At 36.6% G+C, this 17,596-nt stretch overlaps 1 protein-coding gene across 1 annotated transcript in view; it reads right to left on the reverse strand.

Annotated features, from left to right (window-relative positions):
* Positions 1-17,596, reverse strand: part of PIBF1 (progesterone immunomodulatory binding factor 1) — a 320,388-nt gene continuing 302,792 nt past the window's right edge. Inside the window, exons 17-18 of the mRNA XM_044670598.1 lie at positions 10,248-10,415; positions 1-216 (exon numbers count right to left, since the gene is read on the reverse strand). Coding sequence (XP_044526533.1) covers positions 163-216; positions 10,248-10,415 — 222 coding nt within the window. The 3' untranslated portion in view covers positions 1-162. The remainder of the gene's footprint in view (positions 217-10,247; positions 10,416-17,596) is intronic.

Raw genomic sequence — 17,596 nt, forward strand, 5'->3', positions numbered from 1 at the left:
TAATAATTATGGCGAAATTACCAACACAATTCAACTTTAAAAATATGGCTAAAATAAATCTCAAAAGAAACATTTCAAAGAAACAAGGAACATGATTAGGATGAAAGTGTTTCTCCAGTTACTCCTAGAGTGATTGTCAAGATCTGAACTTCTCCCCTAAAATTATGTCCTTTTTGTCTTCAACGTCTTGAGCCACTCAGATGGTCCTTTTTTGGTCTGCAAAGTAAAAAAAGGGGAAAATTGTGATCAACTGATCAGCTAAGAGTTTATAAATAGTTCATATAGAGCTAGGTTTCTCCATGAAATTGTTAAGTTGTGACAGAGTAGCAATTGTTTGCTTTTCTTAATTTAGAAGTATTGACTATTTAATGGTAGCTATGCTATATAGGAAGAAGAAAAAACTAATATCAGCATTTAACAGTAAGTTATCATTAACTTAGTCCAGGGAGACCTGTGTTTTCTGGGTCTATCTCTCAATGAGAATTATATGTAAGGATAAAAGTTATAATGATATTCTTAAAGCATCTTGTCAATTCCCTGCTTCTTCATATCCTTTGACCATTTATCAATGGGGGAAATGACTTGGATTCTTATAAATTTGACTTAGTTCTTTATATATTTGAGAAATGAGACCTTTATCAGAGTAATTTGTTATAAAAAAATTTCCCCCATTTTGTTGCTTCCCTTCTAATCATGGTTGCATTGGTTTTGTTTGTACAAAACCATTTTAATTTAATATAATCAAAATTATTCATTTTACGTCTTGTAATCTCTTGTTTGGTCATAAATTCTTTCCTTGGAGATGATATTCCTAAAGCATTTCTCAGTACCCAGCTTATTAAACCCACCAGTTTCCATTAACTCTAGGAGTAAATACAAATTGCCCTACTGGGCATTTAAACTCCAAAGCCACCCAGAGGTGGCACAGCAGATAAAGCACTCTGGAATTTTTTTTCTGCCTATTTACTCACTCTGAACTTTGTAAGAGGCCAGGTTCTGCATACTTTTTTAAGGGAATGTCTAAGCTGGTCCTGGTGCTGCTTACTTGGAGTACTAAGTGTTATATTATTCCAGATTCTCAGTGGTAGCTCAGGCTGTAAGGTTTCAGTACTCCCAAACCAGTCTGATTCAGGGCAAAATCTGATTGCTACTTCTCCCTCTTACTCCTCTACTCCTTCTCAAATCTTCCCCCTGCCCATCCCCCCACCCCAAATTTGAGCATTGAAAATCCTGGTTTGAGTTTGAACAACACGTCTATGGGCTTGCTCTTTGGAGTTTCAGTAGACTGTGATCTACTTCAGGTCTGAAAGTTTTCTTTTCCTCTGGGATTCCTGCCATGGTCATTGCTCCGTGGGCTTCAGAATGGGCTGGGACTGAGACCCCATTCTCTGGTGTTGAGGTCTGAGCCACATTAATGGTACTTGCTTCTGAACTTGCTTTTTGCTTTTTTCATATGACTTAAGGTCTGTGACTTCTTACCCTGGAATGCCACCCCAAGGCACAGGTTTCCTCTTTACTCCACCTTGGATGTATGACTTGGAACTGAGTAGTGACAGAACTGCTCATTGGCAAGTATTAGATTTTTTAAAAAGACTATTTATTAACAGAGATTAGTAACAATTTATGCTGTGTGCAATGGTAAAGTATAGTAGTTTAATTTTGTTAACACCTTTTCATGCTGACAACCTTGTTTTATGAAGCTCCAAATTGACCACGTCCTTGATTAGGTGTTTTCAAAAAACTGGTTGACTGATCCTACTCTGAGACCACAAACCCTCAAGCACTCCTTGATCACCCTGGACAGACTTTGCAGGTAGTATCAAATCTTCAGTACCGTTTTGTCTTAGTTTCTCCTTTTGTATCTAGGCTGTTCTCAGGTTCCCTAGCTTCTGGCTATTGCGTATAGGCCTCTCACAGCCATTTTAGACTCTGGCTAGTGCTTCAAGCAGGTGGCAGGACATATGCTTTTCCCCCTCTTCAAAAATCTATATAAGCACATTGCATTCTGTAGTTCAACTGGAAGTCCCAGGAGTGAGGTTCTGGGTGTCTTCCCAGATTAATTTTCCTACCTCTATTAAAGATCCTTTTTATAAGTACTTTGGTAATTCTGTGTTTTTGTTTTTTTCAGGTTAACAATGCTTATTATATTAATGTGTAGTTTCATAGAGGGACAGTACAGATACATAAAAGTTACAGGTAGTCAGTACATTTAGAGCAGATAGATCTAGGACTGTTGTTATTGTTTAGTCAGTTCACTGGACCACTTTGGGTTTTTCTTTGGAAACAATTATGAAGAAGACAATAACTATGCAAAGGTCTACAGCTGTAATTAATTTTAGGGCTTCTAGTCCATTTTACATATGACTAAGACCTAGAGAGGCAAAATGACTTGCTCCAGATCACATAGATAGAGTACCTGAGAAAAGATCTGAACTCAGATCCTTTTCTTCCATGTCCAGCACTTTATACTTGACTTTGTACATAACTAAAGTATTCAGAGACTACTATTCAGTGATCAAAAGTATTCTAGTCACTACACAAGCACATTCATTTTTTAAAATGCTTTATAGATGCTTCATTTTTTATAGCAGAATAATTTCCCCAACTACTCCCTTCCTACCAACAATGAATTCTCTTTTGTAACAAAGAAAAACACTTTAGCAAACTGACAAAACTGATTATGTCAGATGGTGTGTTCAACAGTTGTCTCCAGAAGCCTTTTTCTTATTCTTTATGAGGAACGAAAAGAGTTTTATTATTTCTTCTCTGGGACTAATACTGATCATAATTGTTAATCTGAGTCTGACTACCTTTAAGCATAATATTAATTTATACTACTATAGTTATTGTGTATGATGCTCTTCTGGTTCTTATTTCTCTTTGTATCAGTTAATATGAGTCTTCCTCTGTTTTCCTGAATTCTTCATATTCACAATTTTTTATGGCACAATGGTATTCCATTCCATTAACATGTTATTGTTCAGCCATGCCCTAATTAGTGGGTACTTCCCTATTACTTCTCTGTTCTCTACTTTTTCCTGACAAAAAAATGCTAGATAGTGTTGAAAAAAATAAAGAAGAGATAATCTTATGGGCAGAGATATTTCTTTTTTTGTTTTCTCATGCCTCCTTAGGATTGTGTTTTGCACATAATAGGTAGATCCTTAAAGAATGTTTACTGAATTTAATTTAATTAAATCAAGTAATATGATTTATCATTTTCTATGTGCAAGATACCCTGCTTTATTGGAATAAGGACTGTTCATCAACTATCAGAGTTGGATCAAATATCTCTCTGCAAGATTATGAAAGTCTTTTGCTCTGACTTCATGCCCAATCAGCAACCTTCTGATGACTAATTTGTTTTTTCAAGTACTTGTGTTTGTTAGCCCTACATTTCAGTATTTTACAGAGAGATGACAGGTGCTTTGTGAATGCAAATAATTACCCTAATGTATAAAATGGAAAAAAAATATTTCAAATATCTTGATATATGGGCATGAGTCTCTTATAAAGGTGACATGAATATTCCTATTATTGGAAATTAACAAATTAGTTTCCTAGTACAAATTAGATTTATATGAATTTCAATAGTGTGAGACAACTATCTCAAAGCTTGGTCATACATAAGTAAGCTAAAGTTCCAGAGCTGAGAGACTAGACCCTAGAATCTTGGTAACCCTACCAAGGTAGAACCCCTTTATAAGGTCTTACATGAAACCAAATGTCAGCCTTACCTGTTTATATTATTACACCAAAGATAATCTTAAAGTTCAATTCTGTCCAATAATTGAAAGTTTTTTTTCAAATTTTTATAAAAATGAAGCAAAACTGTTATTTTCTTGTTTTATTGGAAAATATTAATGAGTAGCAAAGTGGTCAAACGCCAGGTAGAAGGAAAGATGAGAAGCTAAGAGAATGGAAAACCCAAAATAGATAGTACATCCTTATCAACAGAATCCCACAAGGGGAAAAGGCAAAGTAAAAAACATTTTAGTATATCAATACATTTCTACTTAATTTTAAGGTTAATCTATATAGCTTTATTTGTCTCTCCTTCTAGATAGTCTAAATTGTTTTGGAAAATGATGAGTACATTTCATTAAATTTAAATGATTAAAAAAATATAATTTGTACAAACTCGATTCAACTCTGCTCTCCACCCGTATCCTTGCACAAATGCATACCATACTAGAGACAAACATCTAGACACACTGTGGGCACACTGTGGGAGACAAGATATACCCTTTCCATGCATATATCCTTATTTTTATCTCATATAAACATATTCTGGATGACAATATCCTAACCAATTTTATCTTGAAATAATTTATTAATAATATATTAAAACTCTACCATGACTCTTATTAACTCCCACTGTAATGTTCTTCTAGTTGGTTTCTGCCTTTCCGTTTGTCTCTCCTATTCCATCATCCTCATCCTTCTCCTCACTAACATTATTCTAAAGGAAACAGTTCTCCCTCTCTGATGTTGTTTCACCTAACATACTTTAGCAGAACCAATTAAGGAAATTATGCTTGTATATACACAGACATCACAGAGTTGTTTTCTCTCTTGACTCTTAGGGCTATTTCTTATTCTGCTGCCCATACTCCACTTTGAGCAGAGAGCTTCCAGTAAGTATATATTTAGGAGAGAAGTGGGAGGGCCAGAGGCAATACTATGAGCCAAGGCACTGCATACCATTTTGGAATAGGGGTAAGATAGCAGAAGCAGTGCTAAAGACAGACATACTGCTCTTAGAAGGTAAAATGTAAAGGTTCTAGAAAATGCTCAGGTTGTTTCAGGTTATAGGAGGGAGCAAAGGAGGACCTGAAGGAAAGGGCAAACATAGCTTGCAGTCACTGTAAGATGGAAAGTAGATAGGCTGGAGGGAAAGAGGCAAATGTGACTGAGGGGAAAAGAATAAGGCAGAACTGTAGCAGACGCAGCAATAGCTGCAGTCTGCTTTTTTCTAAATCATAGGATTTCTTCCAGTGGGCTATTTTAAATTTTCTCTCTGTAAGAAGTCTAAATCTCTTAATAGCTAGGAAAACAGCTAGACTGGTGCAGGAAAAAACTGAGTTTCTGCAGCTCATAATGTTATATGTTTGTTGGCTATGTGAATGGTTTAAGAGAGGAGTCTATTAGTTTGTTTCACTAAGAATTTGTAATAGCATTTGTTGTAGCATTTTCACAACAATGCACCTATTGTTTGGTTTTCAGTAAAGAATATAATTAGCAAATTATTTCAGTCAAAGAACCTGCAAACAAATTATAAGTGTTATAAGGCCATAACTTAGAAAACTATTATTATTACTCTATGTATCATAAGTTATTCACAAAGAAGATAAAGTAAGAGGAAATAAAATAAATATTTTTAGAAAAGGATTTTTCACCAGATATTAGTTATGAAAAGTTATGAAAAGGTGAAGATTAGAAGATGGAGGCTAGCTGTTTGCTACCTCCCAGAATAAATGGGCCTCACTTAATTTGCAAAAAGCTTAGTGTTGGGGGCAGCTGGGTAGCTCAGTGGATTGAGAGCCAGGTCTAGAGACGGGAGGTCCTGGGTTCAAAACTGGCCTCAGACACTTCCCAGCTATGTGACCCTGGGCAAGTCACTTGACCCCCATTGCCTACCCTTACCACTCTTCTGCCTTGGAGCCAATATACAGTATTGGCTCCAAGACAGAAGGTAAGAGTTTAAAGAAAAAAAAAAGCTTAGTGTTATTGGAAGGCACTTCCTAGTTGAGTCACTTTGGCCAAATTATTCAGAGTTGGGTTATAATCCACACTAAGTAGTAAAGTTAGGAAGTAATCAATAATCCAAGTTTTGGTTGAGTTAGCTGGCTGCCTTTGGACACACCAAGACTGGAATGTTTGGTAAAGTAGAGGCAGCAAACATGAAATGAAGTGAAGAGCACAAGAGATCAAAATCAAATTGGTAAGCAAACGTTCAGGGACACAAGTGGTCAAAGTCAAGAAAAGTGGTGAAAGCTCACTAAAATTCAATTTTTGAGGATGAAACAGTGTAGGGCTTGAGGGGCATGTTGACAGACTAGAGAACCAGAGTTCTTTAACACCAAACTGTATCTGGTACTGTCTTTTCTACTGTGATTGCTAGGCAGGTTAACTTTATGTGAATGGAAAACCTTTGTCCCTGACATTTAGATCTCTGAAAAGAAAAAGCTTCTAATTCTGAGGGTTAGTACACATTCAAATAGATTACCGAAGAAGTTCTAGAATCTCTTTTGTTAATATCTTTAAAAATAACATAAATGAGAAGTATAATAGCACCTATCTCCTAGGGTTGTTTTGAGGATCTAATGATCTGTTATTGGATGTCCAATATGTCTTATATGGTTAGGCTCAGATTTGTAGGATGGGTCACCTTGGGCTGCATCTTGAGCTCTGATGCTCCTTGAAGCACATTATTCCATCCCTTCCCCCTTTTTCTAGTAAGTATGGAACAGCTGAGTCATTCAAATGTCCTTTGCTTTGAAGGAAATTTGAAGGTCTTTTTTCCTGATGGCTTGTAAAACTTGTTTCTGAAGTGGATTGTTAAATTTGGCCATTGTGGATCTTGAAGTATGCTGTATTGGTGTATGTTGTATTTTTTTCCCTGGAGGTGACCTATGCATTCTTTCATCTAGAATTATCTGTGTTCAGAAGTTCTCTTCTATCATTTCCTTCATTATGGCATTAAGGTTTTTTGTCCTGCCATGTTCTTCTGGAAGATTTATTATCCTTAGATTCTATCTATGCATCTAGTCTTTAATATCTATGTGATTTGCTTGCATGGTTGAGTATATTTTTTCCTTTTTAAAAAAACTCATACCTTCTGTCTTAGAATCAATACTAAATATCACTTTCAAGGCAGATGAGGGGTAAGGGCAAGGTAATGGGGATTAGGTGACACCCAGGATCATGCAGCTAGTAAGCATCTATGGTCAAATTTGAACCCTGGGCCTCTGATCTTTAGGTCTGACTCTCTATCCACTAAATCACCTAACTGCCTACATATTTTCTTTGAAAGTTCTTGCTTTTTGCTTTTCTTCTTGTCTTTCATGTCTGTGTATTTGCATTTTCAAATTATTGTTCTTTCTTTTCTTTCTTTGAGAGGCTTGCCATTGTGGAAGCAAGTTTTTCTACTCTGCTCATTATTTTTGCTAATGCTACTCATACATTCTGCTCTCATCATTTTCATTTCTTTTTAAAATCCAACAGAAACAATGTATTGTGGTTCCATGTTCTTCCCAACTTCCACAAGGCCCTCTGTTTCATCAAGTGTTTGATCATTTTTCTTCATTTTGCATTATTTATTCATAGATGCTTAAACTAGTTTATAAATTTACTAGACCATATTTCGGCCTGTTGTTACTGTTTTTCCTATTGATATTTCTGTTTATATTCAGTATGTTTGAGATTCCTTCTTCCTATAATCTTTGGTACTTTCAGTCTTTCCCCTCTGTCCCATATTTTCTCTATTACTCATTTCTGAATCCTTTCCTTCTGATGGTGGTTTTTTTTGGATCTCAAAAGTGTCTCAGTCTCCTGAAACACTGGGCAATTTACAGTTTACCAGCCTAAATTTCTCTCCCCAACTCACTTTTGGGTATTGAACTGGCCCCAGTTTAGGCTTGGTGGAGTGTTGCAAAGCTCCCCACATGCATAGTATCCTGTCCTCATGTCCAGTCTCCTCTCCTTCTGTCCCACTGGCACTGGCAGTTGAGACCTTTGCAGTGTTGGTATTTCTTGGTTGCAGATGCTTGACAGGCTTTTGCTCCTGAAGGGCTGTGGCCAAGCTGGCTGTTAAGGCCCAAAAAAACTTCCAAAGCCTGGAGCTGGGGTATTATGGCAATAGAAAGAGGAGGGAGGAGTCTAGGATTGTTTTGATATGGGCCTCAGTTGTATCCTTGGGTCTGCTAGTGTGTCCTTGCTGCTGATGGTGTGGAGGTGGGTCACTAATGAGTGAACTCAGGGTCAGTGAGTATTAGTTCCTAGATTTTGGGCTTTTTTCTTTTAAATCTTGTTTTGGATACTTTGCATTCTAGATCATGGAAACAGCTGACGTTGCTTTATCTTTGGTGCAGGATTTCTGTTTTGGGGAGGTTTGAGAGACTGCGGGGATTGGAGAAAATCTGCCATCTTGTTGCTCACATGACCTGAAAGTAAGGGAGAACTTTCTTTTCTTCTCTTTTCTTTTTTAAAATGTATTTATTTATTTAGAATATTTTTTCCATGATTCCATGATTCATGATTTTTCCCACTTGTCTTCCCTTCCCCCTCCTAGTGCTGACAAGCAGTTCCATTGGATTATACATGTATCATTGTTCAAAACCTATTTCCATGTTATTCATATCTGTAGAAGAGTGATCTTTTATCATCAAAGCTCTAATCATATCCCTATTGAGCTACATGATTGATCCTATGTTTTTCTTCTACATTTCTGCTCCCACAGTTCTTCCTCTGAATGTGGGTAGTGTTCTTTTCCATAAATCCCTCAGAATTTTCCTGCATCATTGCATTGCTACTGGTAAAGAAGTCCATTACATTCGATTTTACCACAGTGTATTGGTCTCTGTGTACAATATTCTTCTGGCTCTGCTCCTTTCGCTCTGCATCGATTCCTGGAGGTCTTTCCAGTTCACATGGAATTCCTCCAGTTCAGTATTCCTTTGAGCACAATAATATTCCATCACCATTAGATACCACAATTTGTTCAGCCATTCCCCAATCGATGGACAACCCCTTACTTTCCAATTTTTTGCCACCCCAAAGAGTGTGGCTATGAATATTTTTCTACATGTCTTTTTCCTTATTATCTCTTTGGGGTACAAACCCAACAGTGGTATGGCTGGGTCAAAGGGCCGGCAGTCATTTAAGGCTCTTTGAGCATAATAAGGGAGAACTTTCTAACAACTTGGGCTGATCAAAAGCAGAATGGGTTGCTTCAAGTAGGCAGTGAGTTAGTTCCCTGTCACTGAAAACCTTCAAGCAGAGGCTGGATAGTCACCAATTATATTACAGAAAGGATTCCTGTATGAGTTTAGACTAGATGACATCAATGTACCTTCTAACTTAGGATTCATATTATGGCACATTGTTATAGCAAGCAGAGGGCCTTGATTTTCATCTCCAGTTTTACCACAAATTATATGTATGACTTTGGGCAAAGCAGTCAGCTCTTTAGGACTTCAGTTATCTCTTATGTCAAACAAAGGGCTTGGTCTCATACCCATATTCTACAAATTGAATGATGTTGCTTATTGCTTTTAGGAGAGATGGCTTCTTCAAAACAGTTCCTGAGGTCTTTTCTAGGGTTCTAAAGGTCAACCCAGTTTCTTCTTAGTAGTGACAGCTAAATTTAGAAAACATGGTAGGAAAAAAATAAAAGGCTAAGAATATGTATCCTACTATGTTTGTCTTCCCTGTCATCCTTATTAAACTGGCTTGCCTCCTCTTTTTCATTATGTCTAAATTCTCAGGTTTTTCTTCTCTATTCCATCTTTCCCTCTTATTTGCCCCCATACCTTTTTCTTTGTTTGATTTTTGCTCACAATTTCCTGCTTTAAATTATTAAGGCATTTAAATTATATGCAATGTATTTCATTTCAAAGTCTTAAAAATCATTCTTAAAGCAATACATGCCATTTCTCAAATGAAGCAAAATCTTATTTTTTATTCTAAAAATCCCCTACTCATATTTTTCAATAACCAGCATTTGGGCAATGACAAACTAGATTTGGGGTAATTTCTGAAAATTGTTTTGGAAATGTTAGGTGATGTCACTCAAGAATATACAAATATCAGTAGCAAGGCAGGTAAGGGAATATCTCTGCAGAGCATTTGAAGGATTATAGAGAGCTTTGTAAAGGCAGACTAGGATCTCCAAAGTCCCTTCCAACTCTAGGATCCTGGTGTGTGTGTGTGTGTGTGTGTGTGTTTTAATACAACCAATATACAACAAATATAAAGATATATGTACTGAGGGGGCAGCTGGGTGGCTCAGTGGATTGAGAGCCAGACCTAGAGACGGGAGGTCCTAGGTTCAAATCTGGCCTCAGATACTTCCCAGCCATGTGACCCTGGGCAAGTCACTTAACCCCCATTGCCTTTACCACTCTTCCACCTAGGAGCCAATACACTGTATTGACTCCAAGATGGAAGGTAAGGGTTTTAAAAAAAAAAAGATGTATGTACTGACAGAACCTATGACAAATTAAGTTATTTTTTGCTGTACTTACAAACACCGTTGGTTTAGGTGTAAATATGTTTTCTTCATTTTCTTTGGGTAAATCAATAGGATTTGGTATCTCAATCATAAGTTTTGCCTCATTTCTAGGAGCAGATGATTTATCCCCTTGCTGCTTGCTATGCATATTAATTAGAGTCCGTTTCATCACTGCCAGCTCCTGTTGAGTAATAGAATAAGAAAATGTGAAACAAATGAAAGGTACAATTATGTAAACCTATCAATTAGATCAAGAGATTTATTTTAAAACTTGAAACTCTGAGAAAAACATGAAGAAAATATATTACATAAATGAAATCTATGGTAGTAATACAAAAAGTATAAGCCAATATAGGATTGTAGAATCTTATGAATTGAAAGGCACCTTAGACATCACCTCAATCCCTGACCTAAAGCATAAAGAACATAGTGTGCCTCACTTACTTTGTAAATTGTCAACATTTTTTTTTAATTTAAGCTACTAAAATAACATAATATTGGTGACAACCAACTTCCACTCAACAGTTTTGCTTCCATGTTAACATTTAGCTTTCATATAGTCAGGATTTGATTATGATGCTGGTAGTTACCTAGGAATTTAATTTTTTTCTTCTGAATCATATATAGCTGATAGAAACCCAAATGGTCATCTTGTCTAATTTCACATTTGAGACCTAAAAAAGTTTAGTGACTGGTTACTAAGTAGCAGATTAAGGATTTAAATTCTGGTTCTATGACACCATGTCCTATTGCCATTGCACCTCTGCATCATTTATTATAGTTTGTCTTGTTTATTTCACTCTTAACTCTTTGACCTATCAAAATGGTGGCAGAGTTTAGAAAAGAAAAGAGACAAAGTTTAAGTATTTCAATTGGCTATTTATTAATGATTTTTGTAAAAGGGTGCACAGGGTTGGTTGATACTCCTGGCTCAAATGTGGTTTGGGGGCTGCCTATATATTTTTTCTATTGGTTCTTTATTAACAAGGATAAATGAGAGTTGGCTCTAGAAGTTTTCCCTTGTAATTCAAGAGCCTGTGCTAGACTTTTTTTGTGTCTAGATTAACTAGTATTATACAATGACAAAGTTGGATAGGATATGAGAGGTCAAATAATACCTGACTAAGAATCATGTCTATAAATATGGTAAGAAATAGTTACGAAGACCTTCAACTTCTACCTGTTGCTCCTTATTTTGTCCTCTGGCTATAACAAGTCAAATTCTTCTTCTTTTGACAGTAGTTCATAGCTCTGTATGAAAATGCTTAGCCATTATGGAGCCTTCATGGCACTAATAGAACTAATGGTAATCAGTATAGATATGTAAGAACAAGCTGGGGTGGTTTCTGTCTGTAACAGAAAGAACTTTTTAAAGTACTTGAAGACAGCTATCACAAGCCCTTTTATTTGGTTAAACATTCCCAGTTCCTTGAAATCTCCTTTGTAGAGCATGTTCTTCAGACTCCTTGCCATTCTTCTTGCCTTTTTTACTTACTTCAGATTTCACTACAACTTGCCTATCTTCTTCCCAAAATCTGATACCAAGAATTGAATACTTCAGAAATAGTCTGACCAGAGAAGCATCTAGCAGAACTTTTACATTCCTTGTTCTACTCTACATCTCTTTTAGTGCAAAGTAACATTAGTTTTTGCTAACTACCATGTCACAATGTGAATTCATACAGAATCCACTAAACCTCTCAGATCTTGTTTCACAGGAACTGTTGGTTTAGCCACAACTTCCTTAGATTGTACTTGTGAAGTTGAATTTGTGAATCTAAATACATAACATTATACATATCCTTATTAAATTGTAAAAAGGCACTGCTTTAGCTTTTAAGAGCTTTTCTTGAATACTAACTTTGTTGTCCAGTGTATCCCAGCTTTGACAAATATGGCTTCTATGGAATCATTGAAGCACAAGGCCAATGATAGCCTAATGGAGTGACTTTTTATTTAATTCTAATAGATGCCTTTCTTCAACTTAACATCAATGCATTTCATTCAACCAGGTCTAAATCTACCTTACTATGTTATCATTTAGCCTACAGCTATCTTGTCTACAAGCACAACATGAGAGACTTTGCACTGTCAAATTCTTTGCTGAAATCTAAGTATATGTCTGATGTACCAATCTAATATTCTTGTTGAAAACAGAAATAAAAGTATATCCTTATTACAAATACATTAAAAACCCATTGGATTCTAGTTCAGAGAAATCACTTTCTTCTCTGTCTTGAAAATTGGGTTAATATTTGTACTTTGGAGACAGATAGGTGGCTAAGTGGAGTGCCAGAGTCAGAAAGACCTGAGTTCAAATGTGACCTCAGATACTCACTAGTGTTTGACTCTATGCAGGTCACTTAACAACAATCCACTGGAGAAGGAAATGGTAAACCACTGAGGTATCTTTTCCAAGAAAACTCTACGTGGGGTCATGAAAAGTTACATATTACTGAACAACTGAACAACAAGAAAAACAACTTGTCTTTTAGTTCCATAGCACCTTTCCAAATCTCTAATCTACCCTTAGAATTAGGGTTAGGGTTAGAGAACCAACACTGACTCAGTGATTACATCCATCACTTCTTTCAGCATCCCAGAATAGAGTATATATGGGTATGAGGACCATTAAATAGTATCTGACTCTTTTCTCAGTATCTCTGAATTTCCAATCTATTAATTCAAGGAGATCTTAGTATCTTCACTTCTTTCCTACTTTAGTTCTGGGAATACTGTATCTTCCCATACTTACAAACACTCAAGCTGCAATGTTCACTGTACACAGTGGCTTTTGGACAAATGACCAACTTACTCCAACACATGAAGTGATTATGCACCTATCTACTTCCTTATTTTCCTCCTCATTGGCATCAGTAGAGATGAATTCTCCTGCTCTTCTGTGCATCCTCATAATTAAGAGACAACAGTGGTGAAAGGTAATTTCTGTTATGGACTACAGCCACCATGGCTTATTCTAAATACTTATACTGATATACTATTAGCTCTGCTTAGAATCACAAAGCCCCCAGAATGGCTAAGCATTTTCAAACAGAGCACTTGAGTTTGGATCATAAACATCCACAAAACTGCTCAGTGTCAAGCTAGGAAATGCAAGTTATATTGCTAGAAACACATGATCTTTCTTTTTTATACCAATGAGGCTTTCAACAGCTCTATGCTACTTTATGTAGTCTAATCCAAACCAAGAAGCGTTTACTAAGCACCAGTGTCCTAGTCGTAAAGTGAAAAACAGTCCCTGCCCTCAAGGACCTGCCATTCTATTGGGAGTATACAACATATAAGCATTTAAGAATTAACATGATTATTTATGGAGAGAGAGGGCACTATAGACTAGAGGGATCAGAAAAAGCTGAGCTGAACCTTGAAAGAAGCAAGTTATTTCAAAAAGTGGAGTCATGAGAGAGAGAGAGAGAGAGAGAGAGAGACAATAAGGATCAACCTAGGCAAAGAAACTGAGGCAGGAGATTGAATGCTGAGTTTTCAGGATGGCAAGAAGGTCATTTTGGCTAAAATATAAGAATGGATGAAGGAGAAAAATGTGTAATGTCTGGGGAGGTAGGCTGGATTCAGAATGTGAAAAGCTTTAAATATAAAACTAAGGAATGATATTTTTTCCTTAGGAGTCACAGAAGCTTTTTGAGCAGGGTGTGACTTGGTCAGAGCTGTTCTTTAGGAAGACAGTTCTGGCACCTATATGAATGATAAATTGGAAAGGGGAAATAGTGGAAGCTAGGAATTCACTTAGAAATCTGTTGTAGAAGTCTGTAAGAGATGAGAGATGTTGAGAGCCTAAACTAAAAATGGTGACTGTGTTACAAGAGATAAAAGGATGGTGGTGAGAGATGTTGTGGAAAAGCTTTAAGACATGGAAGTGATTAGATCTGGGAGGGACAACTGAGACGGTGTGAGAATGAGGAGCTGAAGATAATCAATCATTAAACATTTACCAGGCACAGATGTGCCAGGCACTGTGATGAGGACTCAAAGAAGGACAAAAAACAGTCTATGCCCTCAAGAAACTTAAAATCGAATGAGGAGACAATATGCAAACAAATATATATAACATAAGCTATATACAGAATAGAAAATAATTGAGAGAGGAGACACTAGAATTAAGAAGGGTTGGGGAGGTTTCTGGAAGAAACTGAGATTTTAGTTAATCCTTAAAGGAAATCAGTGTGGTCAGTAGTTGGAGCAGAGGAAAGAAGTATTCCAGGTATGAAGGACAGCCAGAGAAAATGGCAGTCAGTTGGAAATGTTTACTAGTCTGTGACAGAGCACAGTCCAGAACATAGGGCTAGATATATAGTCCTGAGAACATCTACATCAGAGATCTAAAACTTTAAGAGGCCACATTAGCTGCCCTTAGAACTCCCAAAAGCACCGACCAAATTAAAATGTAACTGGGAAATATTTAATAAAAGAAATAAAAATACAATACAATATAATACAATACAATACAATATAATGTTAATTTGTGGTTTTCTAGTCTATGTAAGGTTGTAGGGATCTGTTCCTATTTGAGTTTGAAACCACTGATCTACTGACTGAACCTACTGGAACTGCTAAACTAACCAAATGATACAATATAAAGAGAAAGGAGGCACAGGATAGCTGAGGGGCATTTCATGGATGATGATTTAGGAAAGGAGACTAAGTACTAGTCAGGCAGTTCAGAATAGAACCAAGAGGGAGCAGTCTTATGAAAAGCGAGAGAGGAGTGAATATCCAGGAGAAAAGGAGGTTAAGTATATCAAATGCTGCAGGTGTGTAAAAAAGGGTACGGATTGAAGAAATCCTTGCCAAGATTTGCTAATTAAGAGACTTCTGACAACTTCAGGAGACAGGATTTTCAGTTGAGTAATGAGTTGGAAGTTTCAAAGATCAAGAAGAGAAAAGACAGCAAGTGCAGGCAACAAGTAGGTAACTTTTTCCAGAAAAGATAAGTGTAAAGGACAGAGTGTTGTGGGTTCCCTTGGTTAGGTGACAGGAAATAGATGATGATTTAACAAAAGACAGAAAATCCACACTGAACATCAAAGTCTAATTTTTAGGCTCTTTATTTTTGACACTCTCATATCATTTTATCATTTAGAGTCCTACTTCGGTACTTTTTTGTGCTATGAAAGTACCTGGGGTTCTTGATCTAATATCTACACATCTGAAACTGAATTCTTTTTTTTTTTTCTTTACTAAAACAAAATCTGTGTAAATGGATGAAGATAGAGGTAGCATTAGGATTTGGGGTATTAATAAAGAAAAGTATTTGCATCTGTGTAAATGTATTGCTATCTTCTATAATTCTGTTCTCCTATATTTCCCATATGCACAAGCACTAGAAACTGAAAGTACTGGATCTCTTTGGTTGGCAAGGATATTAAGTATTTTTGAGCTGAGGTGGTTTCTGGGTTCTTTGGACCTCTTCTGGATGTGCTCTAATACATTTTATGCCAGTTAAACATCTTTAAGAAATGGCAATAGAATCTATTTTTAAAAATCCATCTCCCATTTCAGAGTTAACAACTAATTTAAACAGCTGGTCAAATTGTTCTAATTTTTACCTTTTCTTCTGATTTGGTGTTTGACCTCTTCTTTAACAGTTGGGCAAAACATAAACTTATATTAGAAATAATGACATCAGTAATTAGGTGTTTTCTGTCAATGAACAAATAGTAATTTTAATTTTCTATGATATTGTTTGGTGTTTGTCATGTCTAGTATTTTCTAACTTTTCTTTTAGAAAGTACCTGATAAATGGAATGAGACTTGGGAAATGTCTCTAAATCACTGGCCTCTTTTATTTCTTGAACCCATATCGTATTTTTCAATCTATTTCACCATCTACCCCTGATAGCCACCTTTACAGTGACATTATTGAATATGCCAAGGTATATATCAGCTTGATTTAAAGAATCTTAAGTTCCTTGAACAATTTCTCAGACTCTTTATCCTTTACCAAGAGAAAATAGCTACAAATATTTTTATGGTACATCACAAGCTCTGTGGGTGATCCAATCTCCCAAGAAATGATGTTTTTGTAGTGTTTGGATATACAACAAAACCATTTCTAACAATTCCTTTATCTTTTTGAGAACCTGTGAATCAGCCTTTACTTAGCTACTTCTGCGTTCATTTTTGTTTTATAGTGAAAATATCAATATTAATGTGCTATTAGTACTTTTTTTAGTAGTTTACTAAAAAGTACTTATAGAGGGTGGATAGGTGGCTCAATGGATTGAGAGCCAGGCTTAGAGCTGGAAGGTCCTGGGTTGAAATTTGGCCTTAGACACTTATTTTTTAGAAAAATTTTCCATGGTTACATGATTCATGTTCTTCCTCTCCCCTCCCACCCCACCTCCCCAGCCGACGCGCATTTCCACTGGTTTTAACATGTGTCATCGATCAAGACCTATTTCCGTATTATTGATAGTTGCACTGGTGTAGCCCTTTTTTTTTTAAATTTTTATTTTTTAGAAAATCAGACACTTCTTAGCTGTGTGAACCCTGGGCAAGTCACTTAATCCCCATTGCCTAGCCCTTACTGCTCTTCTGCCTTAGAACTAATACACAGTATTGATTCTAAGATGGAAAGTAAGGGTTTTAAAAAAAAGTACTTATGTCAGGTGATTGACAAATATTCGGGGGCGGGGGGGTCCCGAAGGGATGAAGAGAAGGATGACATGTCAGGAGGGTCAGTGAAGCTGGTAGAAATCAGAGGCAAGGTTTATTGATCACAGCTAGTATTTTAGAGAGAAAATGATGTAGGCTAAGGGATTAGGTAAACTTTTTTTTTTTACATTTATTAATAATCATTTTTAACATGGTTACATGATTCATGCTCCTACTTTCCCCTTCACCCCCCACACTCCCCCCACCCATGGCTGACGCACATTTCCACTGGTTTTGTCATGTGTCCTTGATCAAGACCTATTTCCAAATTGTTGGTGGTTGCATTGGTGTGGTAATTTCAAGTCCACATCCCCAATCATGTCCACCCCGACCCATACGTTCAAGCAGTTGCTTTTCTTATATGTTTCCTCTCCTGCAGTCCTTCCTCTGAATGTGGGCAGCGTTCTTTACCATAAATCCCTCAGAGCTGTCCTGTGTCATTGTATTGCTGCTAGTACAGAAGTCCATTACATTCTATTTTACCACAGTGTATCAGTCTCTGTGTACAATGTTCTTCTGGTTCTGCTCCTTTCACTCTGCATCAATTCCTGGAGGTCTCTCCAGTTCGCCTGGAACTTCTCCAGTTTGTTATTCCTTTTAGCACAATAGTATTCCATCACCCGCATATACCACAGTTTGTTCAGCCATTCCCCAATTGAAGGACATACC

Source organism: Gracilinanus agilis, chromosome 3, assembly GCF_016433145.1.
Source record: "Gracilinanus agilis isolate LMUSP501 chromosome 3, AgileGrace, whole genome shotgun sequence".
In the NCBI taxonomy this organism is placed as follows: domain Eukaryota; kingdom Metazoa; phylum Chordata; class Mammalia; order Didelphimorphia; family Didelphidae; genus Gracilinanus; species Gracilinanus agilis.